At 40.7% G+C, this 23,614-nt stretch overlaps 1 protein-coding gene across 2 annotated transcripts in view; it reads right to left on the bottom strand.

Moving 5' to 3' along the window:
• Positions 1 to 8,849, bottom strand: part of phf12b (PHD finger protein 12b) — a 46,276-nt gene extending 37,427 nt beyond the window's left edge. Inside the window, exons 1-2 of one of the 2 annotated variants that reach the window (XM_061973204.2) lie at positions 8,539 to 8,849; positions 6,764 to 6,945 (exon numbers count right to left, since the gene is read on the bottom strand). In XM_061973204.2, coding sequence (XP_061829188.1) covers positions 6,764 to 6,945; positions 8,539 to 8,604 — 248 coding nt within the window. In that variant the 5' untranslated portion in view covers positions 8,605 to 8,849. The remainder of the gene's footprint in view (positions 1 to 6,763; positions 6,946 to 8,538) is intronic. The other variant, XM_061973203.2, reaches the window with a different exon arrangement.
• Positions 8,850 to 23,614: the final 14,765 nt, after the last annotated feature.

Raw genomic sequence — 23,614 nt, 5'->3', positions numbered from 1 at the left:
CTTTAAAGACACTCAACTGTAATATTTGCTTGAAACAGTAGATGTCCTTGCACTTACAAATACATGTTTGTACTAGGGTTGTACGGTATTAGTATAGTACCGCGATACCAATTAATCATTTTCGGTACTATACCGTCTCTAAAACGTACCGGTCCCTCACCCCCGCCAAGAAGTCACGTCATGTCATAGCTGGGTTTACGAGCAGAGGAGCATGTTGGGCAGCGCACGCACGCACGCACACACACACACACACACACACAGAGTACTTGCAAGCAGACACATGGTGTAGACAGAAAAGGGAGAATGGACGCATTTTGGCTTAAAAAGTAAAGCTAAAGGTGAAGTTATAACACTGAAACACTCTCAAGAAGAGGTGCTTTAAGACATGGCTAGCTCGCGGGTAACGTCCATCCGTCGTTGGCAGTGTTGTAGCTACTTCTAAATGACTAATCCTCGCATACATGGCGACAAATAAAGTAAGTTTCTAACAATTAACATTATCACTGGAGTACGAGGAATAGCTAAACATGCTTCATTACACAGCGTAGCTCACCGGCGTCACAATGTAAACAAACGCCATTTGTGGATCTACACCCCAACATCCACTGTAATGATATCAAGTAAAGGCACGTATCGAGTCGATACTACAATTACGTCGATATTTTTTGGCATCACAACATCATCTTTCGTTTTTTTAAATGCATATTATGTTTAAAAAGTCAGTAAATATGTCCCTGGACACATGAGGACTTTGAATATGGCCAATGTATGATCCTGTAAGTACTTGGTATCGAAATTATACCTAAATGTGTGGTATCATCCAAAACTAATGTAAAGTATCAAAGAAGAGAAGAATAAGTGATTATTACATTTTAACAGAAGTGTAGATAGAACATGTTAAAAGAGAAAGTAAGCAGATATTAACAGTAAATGAACAAGTAGATTAATGATTCATTTTCTACCACGTGTCCTTAATAATGTGTAGAAAATAATAGGTGTATAAATGACACAATATGTTACTGCATACGTCAGCAGACTAATTAGGAGTCTTTGTTTGTTTACTTACTACTAAAAGACAAGTTGTCTAGTATGTTCACTATTTTATTTAAGGACTTAACTGCAATAAGAAACATATGTTTAATGTACCCTAAGATTTTTTTGTTAAAATAAAGACAATAATAATAATAATAACAAAGACAATTTTGTGGTCCCCTTTATTTAGAAAAGTACCGAAAAGTATCAAAATAATTTTAGTACCGGTACCAAAATATTGGTATCGTTACAACATTAGTTTGTACAAATAAATATGATTAGAAAATTGTAGCATTGTGTTACTGTTCAATTATAGTAAGTGTGTTCATCATAAACATTCCTGGCACTTTATTTTACACACGATGGCATTTTACAGCCTTTTTAATGGACGTATACCAAAATAATATCGTACCGTGGCCTCAATACCATGATAAAAACTTGTATTAAGTTGGCCCCCCGCCGCTCGCAAAACTGTTAAAATAGTCTCATTTGTTTGTGCTGCGTTTGTGCAGTTGAAATGAAATGCTGCTTTCGTTTTTGAGTTATTAAAGATTGTTTTATAGGTCAACCAAAGGTCACCCAGCCCCCCCCCGTTCTCCAAACTAAAGCAAAATATTCTCAATGGTTTGTGCAGTTGAAATGGTTGTCTGAGCTGCTTTCGTTTCTGAGTTATTAAAGATTGTTCTATAGGTCAACCAAAGGTCACCCAGCTCCCCCACATTCTCCAAATTAAGTTCAAATTAAGCGAAAATAGTCCAATTCGTTTGTGCAGCAAAAAATATTGATTGTGATGTTTTCGTTTTCGAGATAATAATAATAATAATAATAATGGATTAGATTTTATATCGCGCTTTTCTATTATTAGATACTCAAAGCGCTCACAGAGAAGTGGGAAGCCATCATTCATTCACACCTGGTGGTGGTAAGCTACATTTGTAGCCACAGCTGCCCTGGGGTAGACAGCGAGACTGCCAGTTTGCGCCTACGGCCCCTCCCACCACCACCTATCATTCATTCACCAGTGTGAGCGGCACCAGGGGCAAGGGTGAAGTGTCCTGCCCAAGGACACAACGGCAGCAATTTGGATGTCAATAGGCGGGGAGCGAACCTGCAACCCTTAGGTTTCTGGCAAGGCCGCTCTACCCACTACGCCATACCGCAAGGTATTAACGTTTCAAATTTCCGGAAGCAACGTCATCATGCCCCTGACCCCCCTTGGTTCCTCAAACTAGGCCAAAATAATCTCAAATGAAGCCAAACTAGTCTCATTCGTTTGTGCAGTTGAAATGATCGATTGTGCTGCTATGGTTTATGAAGTGACGTCATGAACGAACCGGAATTCTCCATTTTCCAACCAAACAGTCTAGTTTTGTGGACCAAACAATATCAAAATAGTATGCTGTAGTTGTGCTATGTTTTTGCTGGATTTAGATTAGATTAGATTTAGATTTATTGGTCCCCTTGGGGAAATTCATTGTCACTGCCGTACATTTAAACAATAGACATTACACATCACAAAAAATAACAAAAAGACATCCTACATGACCAACACACATTTACAGGCTTGTCAGACAGGTCGGCCGGGCCTGCTGTTAAGGGCGGCTATAGCTGCAGAGATAAGGCTTTTCCTGAGGCGGGCCCTCCGGAATGTGATAGTTCTGTACCTGCGCCCTGATGGTAGTGGGATGATGTATTGGTGTAGTGGGTGAGTGATATCCTGGACTATCGTTTTTGCCAGTCGAGTGATTGACCTGTGGTTTAAGTCTGAAATGTTGACGTTGAAACTATGGATTATGTTGCTATAATTTATGAATTTAATAATAGGATGTGGAAAAGCAATGTGAAGATCTGTCCTTGGAGCATCATGTCCTCTCTGGTGGACACCCCTTTGTGCTGGAGTTGCTGAGCAATGGCTGCGTGTTTGTGGCAACATCAGACTCCTCAAAATGATATCTTCCCTTTTCTGCTTAATACTGTTTGTCTTTATATTAAACCTTTTCTGAAAAGAATTCAATCCATTTTCAAAAGGAACATCAAGATAAAAGTAGTATAAACCGTATTTTTCGGACTTTACGTTGCCGTTTTTTTTCATAGTTTGGCCGGGGGTGCGACTTATACTCAGGAGCGACTTATGTGTGAAATTATTAACACATTAGCGTAAAATATCAAATAATATTATTTATCTCATTCACGTAAGAGACTAGACCAGGGGTCAGCAACCCGCGGCTCCGGAGCCGCATGCGGCTCTTTGATCACTCTGATACACAGTGTGGCGCATTATTAGTAAGAGTGTTAAAGTTTTTTATACCGCCACCGTCAGTGTAACCTGTGTGGTTGTTGACCAAGTATGCCTTGCTGTCACTTACATGAGCAAGCAGAAGCCCCATACAACGTGTGGCTGGGCCAGCACGCTGGTTGTAGTGGGCGCTAAATGCTGTACCATCACGGCACGTTCGAGAGAATAGTTGCCCTGAAATTCGTAGTCTGCCGGAAAAATTGGGAGGGTTGACAAGTATGATGCTGCCAAGCGCCATTCATATAAAACCCGCGGGCCGCACTAACATTCTATTTTCATGTCAAGGTGTGGGCCGCGTGTCTGAGACCCTTGGTTTATACATAGCACAAAGCAAAAAAAAAAACTTTGTATGCAGTGTTATTTCATTTTAAATTTCAAAAGATTTTTGTGGCTCCCATTGTTTTCTTTAATTTGTGAAACTGGTCAAAATGGCTCTTTGACTGGTAAAGGTTGCCGACCCCTGGACTAGACGTATAAGATTTCATGGGATTTAGCGATTAGGAGTGACAGATTGTTTGGTAAACGTATAGCATGTTCTATATCCATCCATCCATTTTCTACCGCTTATTCCCTTCTGGGTCGCGGGGGGCTCTGGAGCCTATCTCAGCTGCAATCGGGCGGAAGGCGGGGTACACCCTGGACAAGTCGCCACCTCATCGCAGGGCAGCATGTTCTATATGTTATAGTTATTTGAATGACTCTTACCATAATATGTTACGTTAACATACCAGTTGGTTATTTATGCCTCATATAATGTACACTTATTCAGCCTGTTGTTCACTATTCTTTATTTATTTTAAATTGCCTTTCAAATGTCTATTCTTGGTGTTGGCTTTTATCAAATAAATTTCCCCAAAAGTTGCGACTTATACTCCAGAGCGACTTATATGTTTGTTTCCTTCTTTATTATGCATTTTCGGCCCGTGCGACTTATACTCCGGAGCGACTTATACTCCGAAAAATACGGTATTAGTTTATTAGTATTCCAACTGCTCACTAAACAATGTCCATATACTGGAATCTGGAGTTGCTATGTTGCCATTTTGGAGTAAGGCCTCTTTTAAAAGGGCAGAGAACTGAAAAGATGAAAACCCTGTCTAATGCTGATTTTTGGCGCATCTCGTTTTAAGAAAAAATACATACAATTAGCATCAATTAATTTATTTCTGCAATTTATTTGACTACCAATTAAAGTGCTACACCCAACATGGGGCCTTGATCAAAATGGATATAGGTATCTGCAAACCTTACAGTCAATGCAATGCAAGTTGGAAAACACTTACATACTATGTTGCATGCATAGGTAAATATTCATTCCTTTGCAAATTAACTTGTATTTAGGTCTGTTGAGTTAAGTTGAGACTAATGAACCATGCATTTCTGCATTAGTAGTGTGCATTCAGCTGTGTATACAACTTAAGTGTTTAAACATGCTTACATTGGCCAAAGAAGTCATTTTTGGGAACAGTAAAACTTGCAAAAGCTGCTTTACAACTTCCTATTCCACAGGTCTGTCTAGCGCCCCCCAGAGGCAGTGAAGCGTAGTTCATGATGCTTATTTGAAACATAATAACTCAAGTTATAGCAACACAATCGATAGTTTCAATGGCACAAACCAACAGAAACATAACACAAACAAATGGGACTGTTTTGTTATTGTTTGGACCACAAATTAGACCTTTGATTGACCTATAAAATAATCTTTAATAACTTGAAAGCAGCACAAACAACCATTTCAACTGCACAAAAGAAGGAGACTATTTCAACAGAGATTTGCGAGGGGCACGGGGCTAACATCACACAGGTGTGATAATATTGAACTGAGATTTTGACACCGTTACATCACTAAGATATAGCAAATGTTAAAATAAAAAGCTTAGAGATTCATAGATAAACAAAAACGACAGTAAAAGCTGGCAATGCATTAATAAATTAAGGATATGGTTAAGGTTTGAAACAGTAGCCTATAGGCATACCTTGGTAAAATGTCTCCTCTTTAGTTTTGGGCTGCTAAGCATGCATCCATCCATCCATTTTCTACCGCTTGTCCCTTTCGGGGTCGCGGGGGGTGCTGGAGCCTACCTCAGCTGCATTCCCCATGCTCTACTTATTTTCAACAGTATAACCATTGCTAGCGCTGGTTGTAGTTCCTTTTAGTCTGTGTTTTCTGATAGTACTGACAATAACCACATGATTGCCATTTGTTGTGATATGGTACACAGGCATGAAGTACTTCTTCCTGAAAAAAGCCTAATTTATGTGAAAAATGGAGTAGCCAAGTCGATGGAGCTGGATTCGGTTGCGTATCTGGCAACCTCAGTAAGGGAGAGGACTACAGAATTTTGACCGTGATTGCAGTAGCATTTGTGGCCACATTATTATATATGGCTCCTTTAATAATGTAATTGTCCCAAACTTACATTTGGCTTCAAATATCTTTTCTGGATGACAGTTTATGAGGAGGCGACATGATTAGGGTGTATCCCCCCCAACCCCACATCAAGAGAAACAAGCAGTGAGAAAATAGATGGATGGATTGAGGATTTATCAAGTAGTTTTTCAGTTTCCTCATATTTACCACGTTCAACATTTTTTTTGGTGATTACATGTGTGCGGTACGACGTGACCGGCTGGCTCTGTCGCCTTGGAAACGCTTGAGACGAAAGTATTGCCTAGCAAAACGCAGACTTTCTTACCGCCGCCAAAGAGGTTATGTTTTTGCCAGAGTTTGTTTGTCAGCAACATAACTCAAATAGTTATGGATAGATTTTGATGACATTTTACAGGAAAAGTAAAAAAAAATAAAAAATTCTCTCATCGACTACAAACACACTTCCCTTCCTGCTTATGGTGTTCCACGCCCCCACAATGGCACTGCGCAGAGGATTCTGGGAGATGTAGTTTATTTTCAGACACAGCCAACGCTAAAGCGACCGAAAAAAACTAAACACCAAGTTTTTGTTTAATACCGCCAGGCGTCACGGTATTATTGTGTTGAAAGCGAAATACGGCTGTATATACAATACCGTTACAATATCCGCCTATTTTAAAAACGTATATTGTGATACAGTTTTCAGCCATATTGCCCAGCAGCCCTTGTCTACATGACATGTTATTGTGGTGCTCTGGCCAAAATGTTGCATAGATTTTGTGTTACAAAGTTGTATAAATATGTATGTCATGCCTCCATGACTTGATTTCAAATTTCTGGGACTTATGGGTATCCTCAGCACACAAAACAGGTGCCTACAGGTACGAAAAGTTGCTTTTGAATAATAGGACCCCTATAAGCAAGAGAAATACTATCTGGATAATATACATCATTGTATTGAAGACCACTTAACTGTGACAGTGAAGCTTGCAGTAGCTGGACCATACATCAGGATGTGCTATGTGAAAAGCTACCCTATCCATTCTTTCAAAAAGTGAACTTACCAACACTGGAGATGGAAGGCTGCAGGACAGTGATCACAGCACAACAGATCGCCGCCTTCCCGACAACTGTCGCATGTGTCGTGGTTGGTGGCCCTACCACTTCTCCGGACGTCTCTGCCCAACTTCCGACTCCTCTTTTCTACCTCCTCAGATTTCGGGGGCGCCAGAAGTGTCTGGATTTGCTGTGAAAGTAGTTTAAACAAGGCGGTCACGACTTCCCCTGAACTGTGCATATACAGGCAGTACATACCGTATTTTTCGGACTATAAGTCGCAGTTTTTTTCATAGTTTGGCCGGGGGTGCGACTTATACTCAGGAGCGACTTATGTGTGAAATTATTAACACATTAGCGTAAAATATCAAATAATATTATTGATCTCATTCACGTAAGAGACTAGACGTATAAGATTCCATGGGATTTAGCGATTAGGAGTGACAGATTGTTTGGTAAACGTATAGCATGTTCTATATGTTATAGTTATTTGAATGACTCTTACCATAATATGTTACGTTAACATACCAGTTGGTTATTTATGCCTCATATAACGTACACTTATTCAGCCTGTTGTTCACTATTTTTTATTTATTTTAAATCACCTTTCAAATGTCTATTCTTGGTGTTGGCTTTTATCAAATAAATTTCCCCCAAAAATGCGACTTATACTACCGTGCGACTTAGAGATGTTTTTTTTCCTTCTTTACTATGCATTTTCGGCCGGTGCGACTTATACTCCGAAAAATGCGGTATGCATGTACAGGCAGTACGTATGCATGTATAGGCAGTACGTACTGTATGTATGTACAGGCAGTACGTATGCATGTACAGGCAGTACGTATGCATGTACAGGCAGTACGTATGCATGTACGGGCAGCACGTATGCATATACGGGCAGCACGTATGCATATACGGGCAGCACATATGCATATACGGGCAGCACATATGCATATACGGGCAGCACATATGCATATACGGGCAGCACATATGCATATACGGGCAGCACATATGCATATACGGGCAGCACATATGCATATACGGGCAGCACATATGCATATACGGGCAGCACATATGCATATACGGGCAGCACATATGCATATACGGGCAGCACATATGCATATACGGGCAGTACATATGCATATACGGGCAGTACATATGCATATACGGGCAGTACACATGCATATACAGGCAGTACACATGCATATACAGGCAGTACACATGCATATACAGGCAGTACACATGCATATACAGGCAGTACACATACATATATAGGCAGTACACATGCATATATAGGCAGTACACATGCATATATAGGCAGTACACATGCATATAGAGGTCGCACATATGCATATCCAGGCAGTACATATGCATATATAGACAGTACATATGCAGTACATTTGCACATACAGGCAGCACATATGCATATATAGGCAGTACATATGCATATACAGGCAGCACATATGCATATATAGACAGTACATATGCATATATAGGCAGTACATATGCATATATAGGCAGTACATTTGCACATACAGGCAGCACATATGCATATATAGGCAGTACATATGCATATACAGGCAGTACATATTAATATACATTGAACATTAGTGTCCACGGTTGACATTTCAAATCCTAACGTGACGTGGCCTCCTTCCCCGGTACAAGCTACTAGATTCCAAATACAATAAATGCTTTTGACTAGACTGCTTTAAATGTTAAGATGTTTGATACGGACATAGAAATGAAGCACTAAATGTGTATGTTGGGCTGACAAGCTTACCTCCATTAAGCCCCCGGAGGTATCCAAGTCGTACACAATCGTCGGGGTCTCCATTTTGTCCCACATTCATCCAAGGCAGAAGTAACAATTGAGCAAGTGACAGTAATATCTAGCGCGAGCACAACGATGAGCGGAATGGCAGCGATGCAGTTGCAATCTACAAAATGGAACAACGAAGGCTAGCTGCAGTTAGCCGCTGATAAGCTAACGACAACGCGAAGGTTGCAGACTAGCTGACAGACTCGCTTAGCAAACTAGCCGAGCAGACTCGCTAGTAGCCTCGCTAGCAGACTCGCTAGTAGCCTCGCTAGCAGACTCGCTAACAGACTAGTCTAGCAGACTCGCTAGTAGACTTGTTAGCAGACTCGCTTAGCAAACTAGCCTAGCAGACTCGCTAGTAGACTTGTTAGCACCTTCACTAGCAGCCTCACTAGCTTGTGTCGCTTGCCTGTAAAACAATAGAAATAGCCAACAGTTGTTTGCCAAGACGCTTGCGTTTTCGCGCCCTCTGTTACCGTCAAGGCCGAGCCAATATGTCGTGTGTGGTGTCTAAAGCCGGCTGTAGTTGGCTCCAAATGCCCCGTCTGCGGCCTTGCTGGCCGGCCATGATTGTGGCAAAGATGGAAAGCTCTCCGCTGCCATTGTCAACACATCAGCTAGTCCCCAAACATACACGCACAAAATGACAGTCGCGCGATCCAAGCGTACAAGTTCCCGAAACGTTGGCGATAGAATGTGCTGGAAGATATAATAAAGGAAGATATAATGTCCTGGAAGGGCGCACAGAGCAAAAAAAGGCGGGAGCTATTATTGTTGTGAAGAAGGCAGCGGATCTTTACAGGCTGCTAGCTACATCCTCCCCGTTAGCACACCCGACTGAGCATGCGCAGTGAAGGGGATGCAGCAAGGACAATTCAAGCGGGTTGTCTAGAGCAGTCTTTTTCAACCACTGTGCCGCGGCACACTAGTCTTTTTCAACCTTTTTTCAGCCAAGGCACGTTTTTGGCGTTGAAAAAATCCGGAGGCACACCACCAGCAGAAATCATTAAAAAACGAAACTCGCAACTCTTGGATACGACTTTAAAGCATAACCAAGCATGCATCACTATAGCTTTTGTCTCAAAGTAGATGTACAGTATCAATATAGGTCTTGTCTCAAAGTAGATGTACTGTATCAATATAGGTCTTGTCTCAAAGTAGATGTACAGTATCAATATAGGTCTTGTCTCAAAGTAGATGTACTGTATCAATATAGGTCTTGTCTCAAAGTAGATGTACAGTATCAATATAGGTCTTGTCTCAAAGTAGATGTACTCTATCAATATAGCTCTTGTCTCAAAGTAGATGTACAGTATCAATATAGGTCTTGTCTCAAAGTAGATGTACTGTATCAATATAGCTCTTGTCTCAAAGTAGATGTACTCTATCAATATAGCTCTTGTCTCAAAGTAGATGTACAGTATCAATATAGGTCTTGTCTCAAAGTAGATGTACTGTATCAATATAGGTCTTGTCTCAAAGTAGATGTACTGTATCAATATAGGTCTTGTCTCAAAGTAGATGTACTCTATCAATATAGGTCTTGTCTCAAAGTAGATGTACTCTATCAATATAGCTCTTGTCTCAAAGTAGATGTACTGCATCAATATAGGTCTTGTCTCAAAGTAGATGTACTGTTTCAATATAGGTCTTGTCTCAAAGTAGATGTACAGTATCAATATAGGTCTTGTCTCAAAGTAGATGTACTCTATCAATATAGCTCTTGTCTCAAAGTAGATGTACAGTATCAATATAGGTCTTGTCTCAAAGTAGATGTACTGTATCAATATAGCTCTTGTCTCAAAGTAGATGTACTCTATCAATATAGCTCTTGTCTCAAAGTAGATGTACAGTATCAATATAGGTCTTGTCTCAAAGTAGATGTACTGTATCAATATAGGTCTTGTCTCAAAGTAGATGTACTGTATCAATATAGGTCTTGTCTCAAAGTAGATGTACTCTATCAATATAGGTCTTGTCTCAAAGTAGATGTACTCTATCAATATAGCTCTTGTCTCAAAGTAGATGTACTGCATCAATATAGGTCTTGTCTCAAAGTAGGTGTACTGTTTCAATATAGGTCTTGTCTCAAAGTAGATGTACAGTATCAATATAGGTCTTGTCTCAAAGTAGATGTACTGTATCAATATAGGTCTTGTCTCAAAGTACATGTACTGTATCAATATAGCTCTTGTCTCAAAGTAGATGTACTGTATCAATATAGGTCTTGTCTCAAAGTAGATGTACAGTATCAATATAGGTCTTGTCTCAAAGTAGATGTACTGTATCAATATAGGTCTTGTCTCAAAGTAGATGTACAGTATCAATATAGGTCTTGTCTCAAAGTAGATGTACTGTATCAATATAGGTCTTGTCTCAAAGTAGATGTACAGTATCAATATAGGTCTTGTTTCAAAGTAGATGTACTGTATCAATATAGGTCTTGTCTCAAAGTAGATGTACTGTATCAATATAGGTCTTGTCTCAAAGTAGATGTACAGTATCAATATAGGTCTTGTCTCAAAGTAGATGTACTGTATCAATATAGGTCTTGTCTCAAAGTAGATGTACTGTATCAATATAGGTCTTGTCTCAAAGTAGGTGTACTGTATCAATATAGTTCTTGTCTCAAAGTAGATGTACTGTATCAATATAGCTCTTGTCTCAAAGTAGATGTACTGTATCAATATAGGTCTTGTCTCAAAGTAGATGTACTGTATCAATATAGGTCTTGTCTCAAAGTAGATGTACAGTATAGGTCTTGTCTCAAAGTAGATGTACTGTATCAATATAGGTATTGTCTCAAAGTAGGTGTACTGTATCAATATAGGTCTTGTCTCAAAGTAGATGTACTGTATCAATATAGGTCTTGTCTCAAAGTAGATGTACTGTCACCACCTGTCACATCACACCCTGAGTTATTTGGAGGTTTTTGCTGTTTTCCTGTGTGTAGTGTTTTACTTCTTGTCTTGCGCTCCTACTTTGGTGGCTTTTTCTCTTTTGTTGGTATTTTCCTGTAGCAGTTTCGTGTCTTCCTTTTGAGCAATATTTCCCACATCTACTTTGTTTTAGCAATCAAGAATATTTCAGTTGTTGTTATCCTTCTTTGTGGAGACATTGTTGATTGTCATGTCATGTTCGGATTTACATTGTGGACGCCGTCTTTGCTCCACAGTAAGTCTTTGTTGTCGTCCAGCATTCTGTTTTTGTTTCCTTTGCAGCCAGTTCAGTTTTAGTTTCGTTCTCCATAGCCTTCCCTAAGCTTCAATGCCTTTTCTTACTCACTCACCTTTTTGTTTATTTTTGGTTTAAGCATTAGACACCTTTTTACCTGCACACTGCCTCCCGCTGTTTCCGACTTCTACAAAGCAATTAGCTACCTGCTGCCACCTACTGATATGGAAGAGTATTACATGGTTACTCTGCCCAGCTCTAGACAGCACTGACACTCAACAACAACACATCATTTGCAGACTATAATTACTGCTTTGCAAAAAATATTTTTAACCCAAATAGGTGAAATTAGACAATCTCCCACGGCACACCAGACTTTATCTCGCGGCACACTAGTGGTCTATAGTACTGTATAATATACAATACTCTATAGCGGATTTTATAGACTAGGCTCAGTACAAGTTGTTTTACTCTGTCCTCCACCCTGAGCCAGCCCACTTTGGAGAAGTGGGTAGGAGTGAGGTGGGATCTGGGGTGGAGGTCTAGAAGCAATCTGACTAGCTTGTTCTGGGACGTTTGGAGTCTAGATTTGAGGGTTTTGGAGGTGCTAGGGTACCAGGAGGTGCATGCGTAATGGAAAAAGGGTTCAACGAGAGTTCCCGCTAGAATCTTCATGGTGCTTTTGTTGACCAGAGAGGAGATTCTATAGAGAAATCTCGTTCGTTGGTTGACCTTTTTGATGACCTTGGTTGCCATTTTATCACAGGAAAGATTAGCTTCTAGAATGGAACCTAGGTAGGTGACCTCATCTTTCCTGGTGATAACAATGTCACCCACTTTTATAGTGAAGTCACTGACTTTCTTAAGGTTGATGTGGGACCCAAACAGGATGGATTCTGTTTTACCCAAGTGTATGGATAGCTTGTTGTCAGCGAGCCAGGTGCAAGTTCTACAGAGTTCAGCACTGAGGATTTTCTCCACCTGTGACTTGTCCTTGTCTGATACCAGCAGGGCCGAGTCATCCGCAAACAAGAACGATTCACAGTCGCATGCTGATGACATGTCGTTTACATACTGTATATTAGGAACAGTAAAGGCCCTAATACACTGCCTTGGGGGACTCCACAGCTTACTGAGAGGGGGGGGGGACACGGTGCCTTTCACCTCTACCACCTGTTCCCTCCCCTCCAAGTAAGATTGCATCCAGCTCGATGAGGTTTTATCAAATCTGATTGCTCTGAGCTTATCCAACACTATAGCGTGGTTAACGCTGTCAAAGGCCTTCTGAAGGTCCAGCATGACCATGCCCACGTCCACCTCATGTTTGATGTGGTCGCTCAGATAGAGAAGGCATGTGTCAGTGGAGTGGTTAGTTCTGAAGTCAGATAGAGAAGGCATGTGTCAGTGGAGTGGTTAGTTCTGAAGTCAGATAGAGAAGGCATGTGTCAGTGGAGTGGTTAGTTCTGAAGCCAGATAGAGAAGGCATGTGTCAGTGGAGTGGTTAGTTCTGAAGTCAGATAGAGAAGGCATGTGTCAGTGGAGTGGTTAGTTCTGAAGTCAGATAGAGAAGGCATGTGTCAGTGGAGTGGTTAGTTCTGAAGTCAGGTAGAGAAGGCATGTGTCAGTGGAGTGGTTAGTTCTGAAGTCAGATAGAGAAGGCATGTGTCAGTGGAGTGGTTAGTTCTGAAGTCAGATAGAGAAGGCATGTGTCAGTGGAGTGGTTAGTTCTGAAGCCGGATTGGAATTTGTACATGAGTTTTTTAGTGGCAAGGTAACTATCGACCTGTTCATAAACTATTTTTTCCATTACTTTGGAAATGGAACTGAGAATAGAAACATGTCGGTTGTTGCCAGGTTCTAATTTGCTTCCTTATTTTAAAGAGGGGAGTTACTCTTGCTATCTTGAAATCTTTTGGTACTTGGCCTTGTGAAATTGAGAGGTTTATTATGTGTGTGATGATTGGGGTAATGGTGGTGGCAAAGTCCCTGAGGAATCTGGAGGGGATATTGTCAAGATGGAGATTGTTTAGATGGAGCGCGCTCAATTTTTTAAGCACCTTGTCATCTTAGACCATTTCAAATTTGAAATCATTGTTGGATACTCCTAGCTTTCTGTAGTAGGCTTTAATGTGTTCTACACCAAAGCGACCAGAGTGGTGGGACAGCTTGTTGACAAGAGTTGTGGCTATGCTGGTGAAAAAGGTGTTAAGTCTGCTTGCTACCTCCAGTTTGTCTGTAATGAGGGAGTCGCCCTCCTTGATGTTGATGTTGGTGAGTCTGGTTTTAAGTTTTTGCAGCCAGGTTGTTGAGGATTTTCCAGAGCTCACGTGGCTTATTTGTGTTTTCCTCTATTTTGTCGTTAATGTAATTTTTTTTTAAGGATTTAGTCAGGTTGTTTGCCTTATTTCTTAATTTATTGCATTGCTTTTTGAGTGTTGTAAGGAGTGATTTGAGGTTATTATTGGGTTGTTTATCTACTTCGGTTTTGCACTTTTGGTATTCGGAGTATTTTCTGTCTCTGTCTTTTATGGCAGCTAATAGGTCCGGATTCATCCATGGTTCAGAGCGGGCTTTGATCCTGACCGTTCTCACGGGAGCCATGTCATTTAGTATTGCTAAGAACGCTGTTTTAAAGCGATCCCAAGCATCATCGACCAGGTTCTCTGCAAGCTCCAATAAAGTTTGTGCCCTCATCGGACTGCAGGATGCTCACAGGCCCTCTGATGGCGGTGAATCTCCTTAAGGCATTAATGAAACTGGAGGTTTACATTGTTTCTATGAGCTCGATGTGTACCGCTCGTGTGCTCAGACAGGTAAACATGACTGCCCAGCGTTTATTCTCTGCATATCCGCCTCTCGTCTTGCGCACTAAGATGGTCCAAGGCCCAAAGGTGTCAAGTCCAACGTTCGTGAAAGGAGGATCCATGGTAAGTCTATCCGCAGGTAAGTTACACATTTTCTGTTCTTCGAGCTTTCCTCTCATTCTTTTGCAGGTGACACATTTGTTTATCACACTTGATACAAGTCTCTTACTTCCTGTTATCCACAGTCCAGCTGTCCGAACTGCGCCTTCAGTGAAGTGTCTTGATGGGCCACTTGTTCGTGGTAGTATCATACTAACAAGGTAGATATATGATTGTCTTTTGGAAGAATGATCGGATGCTTTTCTTCCCAGGTCATGTCTGCTGATGAAATACGACCTCCGACTCTCAGCAATCCTTCATCGTCAAGGATGGGATCCAAACTCTTGAGCGTACCGTGTCTAGGCAACTCTTCACCCTTTGCTAGGCTTTTCATTTCCTCTGTGTACACATCTTGTTGTGTTGTTTTCAATATGACCAGTCTTGCTTGACTGAGTTCATCTTTTCTCTGGATATAGTCTGAAGTTTTCCAGAAGACTGTAGCCTTTTGGACAAGCTTGGCTATTGCACGAGTAAGAGATTTCCAGCTGGAGAATCTTTCAAACTGTTTGCCACATAGTCATAGAAGTTTCTGGATGCATTATGTATGTAGCCCAGTACGATCTTGCTGTCTGTGTAGAACTTGACTTTGTGAATCTCTACATCAATGTCATCCATTATCGTCCACTGCCAAGACGGCTGCACACAATTCCAAACGAGGGACAGTGTGAGCAGGACGTGGAGCCAGCTTGGATTTCCCCATGATAAACCCGACATGGCTGTGTCCTTCTGTATCGACTGCCCTGAGGTATGCTACAGCTGATATAGCCATAGTTGATGCATCTGAGAACACACAAATCTCTCTGTATACTGTGGAGAGCAGAAAAACAGGGATGTAGGTTCTCTGGATCTGGAGCTGCATAAGTTCCTTTAAGGAATCTTTCCAGACATTCCACTGGGTTGCTTTGTCTTCTGGTAGCGGAGTGTCCCAATCATACTCTTCTGTGGAGACATCTCTCACAAGTGCCTTGAACTGTGACAGGTGCCACGAACCCCAAGGGATCATAGAGACTGTTGACCACTGAAAGGATTCCCCTTCTTGTAAATGGCTTTTCCTTGTCAGACACACAGAAGGAGAAACTGTCTGTTTGAAGGTCCCATCTGAGGCCTAAACTGCGTTGAAGTGGTAGTGGATCAGATGTCAGGTCAAGCTCCTTAAGGCCTTTGGCAAGGTGTTCAGGGGGGAAAGCATCCATAACAGTGTTGCTGTTAGATGCTATCTTATATAGCCTGATGCTTGACTCTACCAACATCTCCCTTGCACTTGACAGTACGGTGATGGCTTCCTTGGCATTGGAGAATGAGGCAAGCCCATCATCTACATAGAAGTTCCTCATTATGAACTGCTTGGCATCTGTACCATGTTCTCTCTCTCCCTCTTCAGCTGCCCTTCTCAAGCCATAAATGGCCACAGCTGGTGAAGGGCTGTTACCGAACACATGCACCGTCATTCGGTATTCAGTCACTGATTTTGTGAAGTCATTGTCTTCGAACCACAAACATCTTAGAAAGTCACGGTGTTTATTCCAGACTGTGAAACAGTAAAACATCTGCTGTATGTCGGTGGACACTGCAACCGGCTCTCTGCGGAAGCGAATAAGGACTCCAGGAAGGGTATTATTCAGGTCTGGTCCCTTCAAGAGGACGTCGTTGAGGGAAATGCCTTCGTGTTTAGCACTAGAATCAAACACCACGCGTATTGGATCCAGCTTTTGAGGGTGATAGACACCAAAGGTTGGTAAGTACCAGCACTCTTGCTTCTCCTTCAATGGTGGAGCTAGCTCTGCTTGTCCTGACTCAAAGATTTTCTGCATGAACTCTGCGTATTGTTCTTTCATAACTGGTTTTCTTTCCAGTGTGCGACAAAACAGTCGTTTTGCCGCTTGCTCTCTATTGTTCGGCAGACGTTGTCTTGGGGAACAGAAGGGTAAGGGTGCTACCCAGGTGTTAGCATCATTCATGTAGACATTGTTGTCCATGATCTCAAGGAAGTCTTTGTCATCAATAGACCATGCTATTTTTTCATCCTCCTTTGTCCTCTCAAATATGTTGCTTCCAAGGTCATCAGTGTCATCCTCCAGTAGGCCTGTCTCTTTGGAGACTTGATTATGTGACCTTGGTGTGTTCTTGTCGAACTTTTCTTTCACATGAATAACACTTGTACATGAACTCAGGAAAGACGTCCGTCCATTAGGTAGGACATTGGTCCTATAGACGTTAATGCTGCTTGGCTTGTGGACTCCCTTCAGACATACATCTCCGACAATGACCGAGCCGGGGTCCAATTGCTGAGCATACGGTGCATTGTTGGGTCCATTATACTGTCTACGTACTTTGTGTACACGTAGTATGTCTCTGCCGAAAAGCATGAGAATATCTGCGTCAGGATCAATAGCTGGTATTTTATCTACCACTGGCTTGAGGTGCGGATAATGATGTGCTATTTCTGCTGAGAGGATCTCTGCACGGTCATCGGGCATCATATCACACTCAATTAATGTTGGCAGTGGGATCTGTACACTGCCATCTATTGACTCGACATTAAGATTATTTGCGCGTCTTCCTGATGTTTCCATGACCCCTGCGCATGTTTTAAGGCTGTAAGGAGTGACACCTGATCCAATGCCAAACAGGTCAAATAGCTCACTCTTGGCCAGCGACCTGTTCCTCTGCTCATCGAGGACAGCATATGCTTTAACAGCTTTCTCCCGTTGACTTGCAGGGTATACAAAGACGAAGCATATTTTGGAACGTTGGGGACAGCCTAATGAGAGTAAAGAGTCTAGTGTTGAGGAGACTGCTGAGGCAAAGCCGCCCCAGACAGGTAAGTACTCAGAGAGAACAGGGAGAAAGGAGGTATCCTATAAGAGAGAAAAAGGCTCCAGAATACTTAAAAGAGTACCAGTGTAAAGCTGAGTGTAATATTGACGAACGTGAGAATGTAGATGATTTCTACAGAGTGGCATATGATGTACCTAAAACATTTACAGAGGCTATGGACTCTAAGAAGTCAAAAATGTGAGTTGATGCAATGAAAGAGGAGATGAACTCTTTGACAGAGAATGAGACTTTCAGTCTGACCTCACTGCCAAGAGGCAAACAAGCAGTGGGAGGTCGCTGGGTATGTGCAGTGAAAGAGAACCCAGATGGATTAGAGACTTGTAAGAAAGATATGTCTCAAAGGGTTATGATCAAGTGGAAGGGATTGACTATAAAAAGATCTTTTCACCGCCAGCCAACATGACGTCTGTCCGAGCATTGATGCAGGTGGCTGTACAGGAGGACCTTCCTTAGTCTACACCAGATGGATGTAAAGACTGCTTACCTACATGCTCCAATGGACTGGGAGGTATATATGGAACAACCGGAAGGTTTTGAGGTCAAGTCAAAAACAGGAGAACACTTAGTATGTAAACTCAATAAGTCTGGCTTAAAACAGTCCGGGCGTAACTGGAACATGTTACTGCATGATCACCTTACAGAGAACGCTTTTGTCCAAAATGATGCTGATCATTGTGTCTACAGCAGAGAATCTGAGAATGACAAAGTGGTTCTGTTGGTATGGGTGGATGACCTCATCATGGCGGCGACTAGCAACACCTTACTCAGTGATGTTGAAGAGAATGCTTAGTATGAAAGATATGGGTCCACTTAAACACTTCCTGGGTATTGATTTCAGACAGAGTGAAGGAGAGATCAAAATGACTCAAAAGAAACTCATAGAAAAGATGTTAGCAACGTTTGGAATGTCAGACTGCAAGCCGAGATCCACCCCATGTGAGCAAAAGTTAAACTTTGACAATGAGGCTGAAGTTAAGGATTGAACTGGATACAGAGAAATAGTCGGTAGTGTGATCTACATTATCAAATCAAATCAAATCAACTTTATTTATAAAGCACATTTAAAATTTACCACATGACATGTACTAGACCTGACTTGAGCTGGCTTGTTAGTAAACTATCACAACACCTAGCAGAACCAAAGCGGCAGCATTGGGCTACAGCAAAGCACCTACTGAGGTACTTAAAGGGTACTATAGATCAAGAACTACACTTCCAGAAATGTGAGAAAGGCCTTCAGCTTGAGGGATATAGTGATGCTGATAAAAATGATAGGAGGAGCACAACTGGATACGGTTTCAGCTTGACTGAGAATGGTCCAGTTATATCGTGGAAGAGCAGGAAACAACCAACGGTGGCACTCTCCACCTGTGAAGCTGAGTGTATGGCACTAGCAGCCACTACTCAAGAGAGTATGTACCTAGTGCAACTACTTAAAGGAATAGATGGTAGTCACCAGCATCTACCAGTCAAGATATATGAGGACAATAGTTTTATCTAAGAAGCCAGTATGCAGACAGAGGAGCAAAGACGTAGATATAAAGTAGCACTTTCTACGCTCTGCACACACAGAAGAGAACATTGCTATAGAACATTGCTATAGAACATTGCTATAGAACATTGCTATAGAACACTGCTATAGAACACTACTATAGAACATTGCTATAGAACACTGCCCGACTGCAAACATGGCAGCTGATGTTTTTACCAAGCCAGTGACAAAGGCTACATTTGAGAAGTTGAAGGGGTATTTGTTTGGAGAGTGATGTGAACTGGCAGATGTAAAGAAGTTTGAAGTTCTAACACTGCCAGTATGCCAAAATGTTTTATTCTGGAGTTATGTATTTTTGTTTTTTGTTTAGCATTATAGAAAGCTACAAACATGTCTTTGAGTGGGAGAGTTAAGCACATTTAATAATATAAATAGCAAAGCCATGTTGAATATCTTACGCAGTGACGTCATGTTCCTGCGTGCACTGAAATGGTTTTGTGAGCATGTGCAGAATAAACAGCTCAGAAAGTTCCTGGACCAAAGAAGTAATGACGCTTTGTTTATTTCCTCCCGTGAATATTAAGTGCTAGCTAACCACATTGGTGACTGTTAGACTGCTGCAGAAGTGAGTGATGCTACAGTACCTATTCAATTAGATCACATTCATGGGATTGGTACCTATTCAATTAGATCACATTCATGTGATTGGTACCTATTCAATTAGATCACATTCATGTGATTGGTACCTATTCAATTAGATCACATTCATGGGATTGGTACCTATTCAATTGGATCACATTCATGTGATTGGTACCTATTCAATTAGATCACATTCATGTGATTGGTACCTATTCAATTAGATCACATTCATGGGATTGGTACCTATTCAATTGGATCACATTCATGTGATTGGTACCTATTCAATTAGATCACATTCATGGGATTGGTACCTATTCAATTGGATCACATTCATGTGATTGGTACCTATTCAATTAGATCACATTCATGTGATTGGTACCTATTCAATTAGATCACATTCATGGGATTGGTACCTATTCAATTAGATCACATTCATGGGATTGGTACCTATTCAATTGGATCACATTCATGTGATTGGTACCTATTCAATTAGATCACATTCATGGGATTGGTACCTATTCAATTAGATCACATTCATGGGATTGGTACCTATTCAATTAGATCACATTCATGGGATTGGTACCTATTCAATTAGATCACATTCATGGGATTGGTACCTATTCAATTAGATCACATTCATGGGATTGGTACCTATTCAATTAGATCACATTCATGTGATTGGTACCTATTCAATTAGATCACATTCATGTGATTGGTACCTATTCAATTAGATCACATTCATGTGATTGGTACCTATTCAATTAGATCACATTCATGGGATTGGTACCTATTCAATTGGATCACATTCATGTGATTGGTACCTATTCAATTAGATCACATTCATGTGATTGGTACCTATTCAATTAGATCACATTCATGGGATTGGTACCTATTCAATTGGATCACATTCATGTGATTGGTACCTATTCAATTAGATCACATTCATGGGATTGGTACCTATTCAATTGGATCACATTCATGTGATTGGTACCTATTCAATTAGATCACATTCATGTGATTGGTACCTATTCAATTAGATCACATTCATGGGATTGGTACCTATTCAATTAGATCACATTCATGGGATTGGTACCTATTCAATTGGATCACATTCATGTGATTGGTACCTATTCAATTAGATCACATTCATGGGATTGGTACCTATTCAATTAGATCACATTCATGGGATTGGTACCTATTCAATTAGATCACATTCATGGGATTGGTACCTATTCAATTGGATCACATTCATGTGATTGGTACCTATTCAATTAGATCACATTCATGGGATTGGTACCTATTCAATTGGATCACATTCATGTGATTGGTACCTATTCAATTAGATCACATTCATGTGATTGGTACCTATTCAATTAGATCACATTCATGTGATTGGTACCTATTCAATTAGATCACATTCATGTGATTGGTACCTATTCAATTAGATCACATTCATGGGATTGGTACCTATTCAATTGGATCACATTCATGTGATTGGTACCTATTCAATTAGATCACATTCATGGGATTGGTACCTATTCAATTGGATCACATTCATGTGATTGGTACCTATTCAATTAGATCACATTCATGTGATTGGTACCTATTCAATTAGATCACATTCATGGGATTGGTACCTATTCAATTAGATCACATTCATGGGATTGGTACCTATTCAATTGGATCACATTCATGTGATTGGTACCTATTCAATTAGATCACATTCATGGGATTGGTACCTATTCAATTAGATCACATTCATGGGATTGGTACCTATTCAATTAGATCACATTCATGGGATTGGTACCTATTCAATTAGATCACATTCATGGGATTGGTACCTATTCAATTAGATCACATTCATGTGATTGGTACCTATTCAATCAGATCACATTCATGTGATTGGTACCTATTCAATCGGATCACATTCATGTAATTGGTACCTATTCAATCGGATCACATTCATGGGATTGGTACCTATTCAATCAGATCACATTCATGGGATTGGTACCTATTCAATCGGATCACATTCATGGGATTGGTACCTATTCAATCAGATCACATTCATGGGATTGGTACCTATTCAATCGGATCACATTCATGGGATTGGTACCTATTCAATCGGATCACATTCATGGGATTGGTACCTATTCAATCAGATCACATTCCTGTGATTGGTACCTATTCAATCGGATCACATTCATGTAATTGGTACCTATTCAATTCGGATCACATTCATGGGATTGGTACCAATCAATCGGATCACATGCATGTGATTGGTACCTATTCAATCGGATCACATTCATGTGATTGGTACCTATTCAATCGGATCACATTCATGTGATTGGTACCTATTCAATCGGATCACATTCGTGTGATTGGTACCTATTCAATCGGATCACATTCATGGGATTGGTACCTATTCAATCGGATCACATTCATGGGATTGGTACCTATTCAATCGGATCACATGCTTGTGATTGGTACCTATTCAATCGGATCACATGCATGTGATTGGTACCTATTCAATCGGATCACATGCATGTGATTGGTACCTATTCAATCGGATCACATTCATGGGATTGGTACCTATTCAATCGGATCACATTCATGGGATTGGTACCTATTCAATCAGATCACATTCCTGTGATTGGTACCTATTCAATCGGATCACATTCATGTAATTGGTACCTATTCAATTCGGATCACATTCATGGGATTGGTACCAATCAATCGGATCACATGCATGTGATTGGTACCTATTCAATCGGATCACATTCATGTGATTGGTACCTATTCAATCGGATCACATTCATGTGATTGGTACCTATTCAATCGGATCACATTCGTGTGATTGGTACCTATTCAATCGGATCACATTCATGGGATTGGTACCTATTCAATCGGATCACATTCATGGGATTGGTACCTATTCAATCGGATCACATGCTTGTGATTGGTACCTATTCAATCGGATCACATGCATGTGATTGGTACCTATTCAATCGGATCACATTCATGTGATTGGTACCTATTCAATTGGATCACATTCATGTGATTGGTACCTATTCAATCGAATCACATTCATGTAATTGGTACCTATTCAATCGGATCACATTCATGTGATTGGTACCTATTCAATCGGATCACATTCATGGGATTGGTACCTATTCAATTAGATCACATTCATGTGATGCACATGCTCAGAACACTAAGTCAATACATCATCAAGTATTTATACTCACATTGTAAACAAGCCTAGACTTCATTATACCAAACCAAAATATTACATTTATACAATTTCTTTAAATGTTTGAAGAGTTTGAGTTCATCACTCAGGCTGTTCCGTCTTTTCACTCCACACAATGTTGTTTCCTTGTGCTAAAGTGTTGTTTCCTTGTGCTAAAGTGTTGTTTCCTTGTGCTAAAGTGTTGTTTCTTTGTGCTAAAATGTTGTTTCCTTGTGCTAAAGTGTTGTTTCCTTGTGCTAAAGTGTTGTTTCCTTGTGCTAAAGTGTTGTTTCCTTGTGCTAAAGTGTTGTTTCCTTGTGCTAAAGTGTTTCTTTCTGCTAAAGTGTTGTTTCCTGGTGCTAAAGTGTTGTTTCTTTCTGCTAAAATGTTGTTTCCTTGTGCTAAAGTGTTGTTTCTTTCTGCTAAAGTGTTGTTTCCTTGTGCTAAAGTGTTGTTTCCTTGTGCTAAAGTGTTGTTTCTTTCTGCTAAAATGTTGTTTTCTTGTGCTAAAGTGTTGTTTCTTTCTGCTAAAGTGTTGTTTCCTTGTGCTAAAGTGTTGTTTCCTTGTGCTAAAGTGTTGTTTCTTTCTGCTAAAGTGTTGTTTCTTTCTGCTAAAGTGTTGTTTCCTTGTGCTTAAGTGTTGTTTCCTTGTGCTAAAGTGTTGTTTCTTTCTGCTAAAGTGTTGTTTCCTGGTGCTAAAGT

This window comes from Nerophis lumbriciformis, linkage group LG17 (assembly GCF_033978685.3).
Source record: "Nerophis lumbriciformis linkage group LG17, RoL_Nlum_v2.1, whole genome shotgun sequence".
Lineage (NCBI taxonomy): Eukaryota > Metazoa > Chordata > Actinopteri > Syngnathiformes > Syngnathidae > Nerophis > Nerophis lumbriciformis.
The sequence above is the reverse complement of the archived record's forward strand: the minus strand, read 5'-3'. Positions and strand labels throughout refer to the sequence as shown.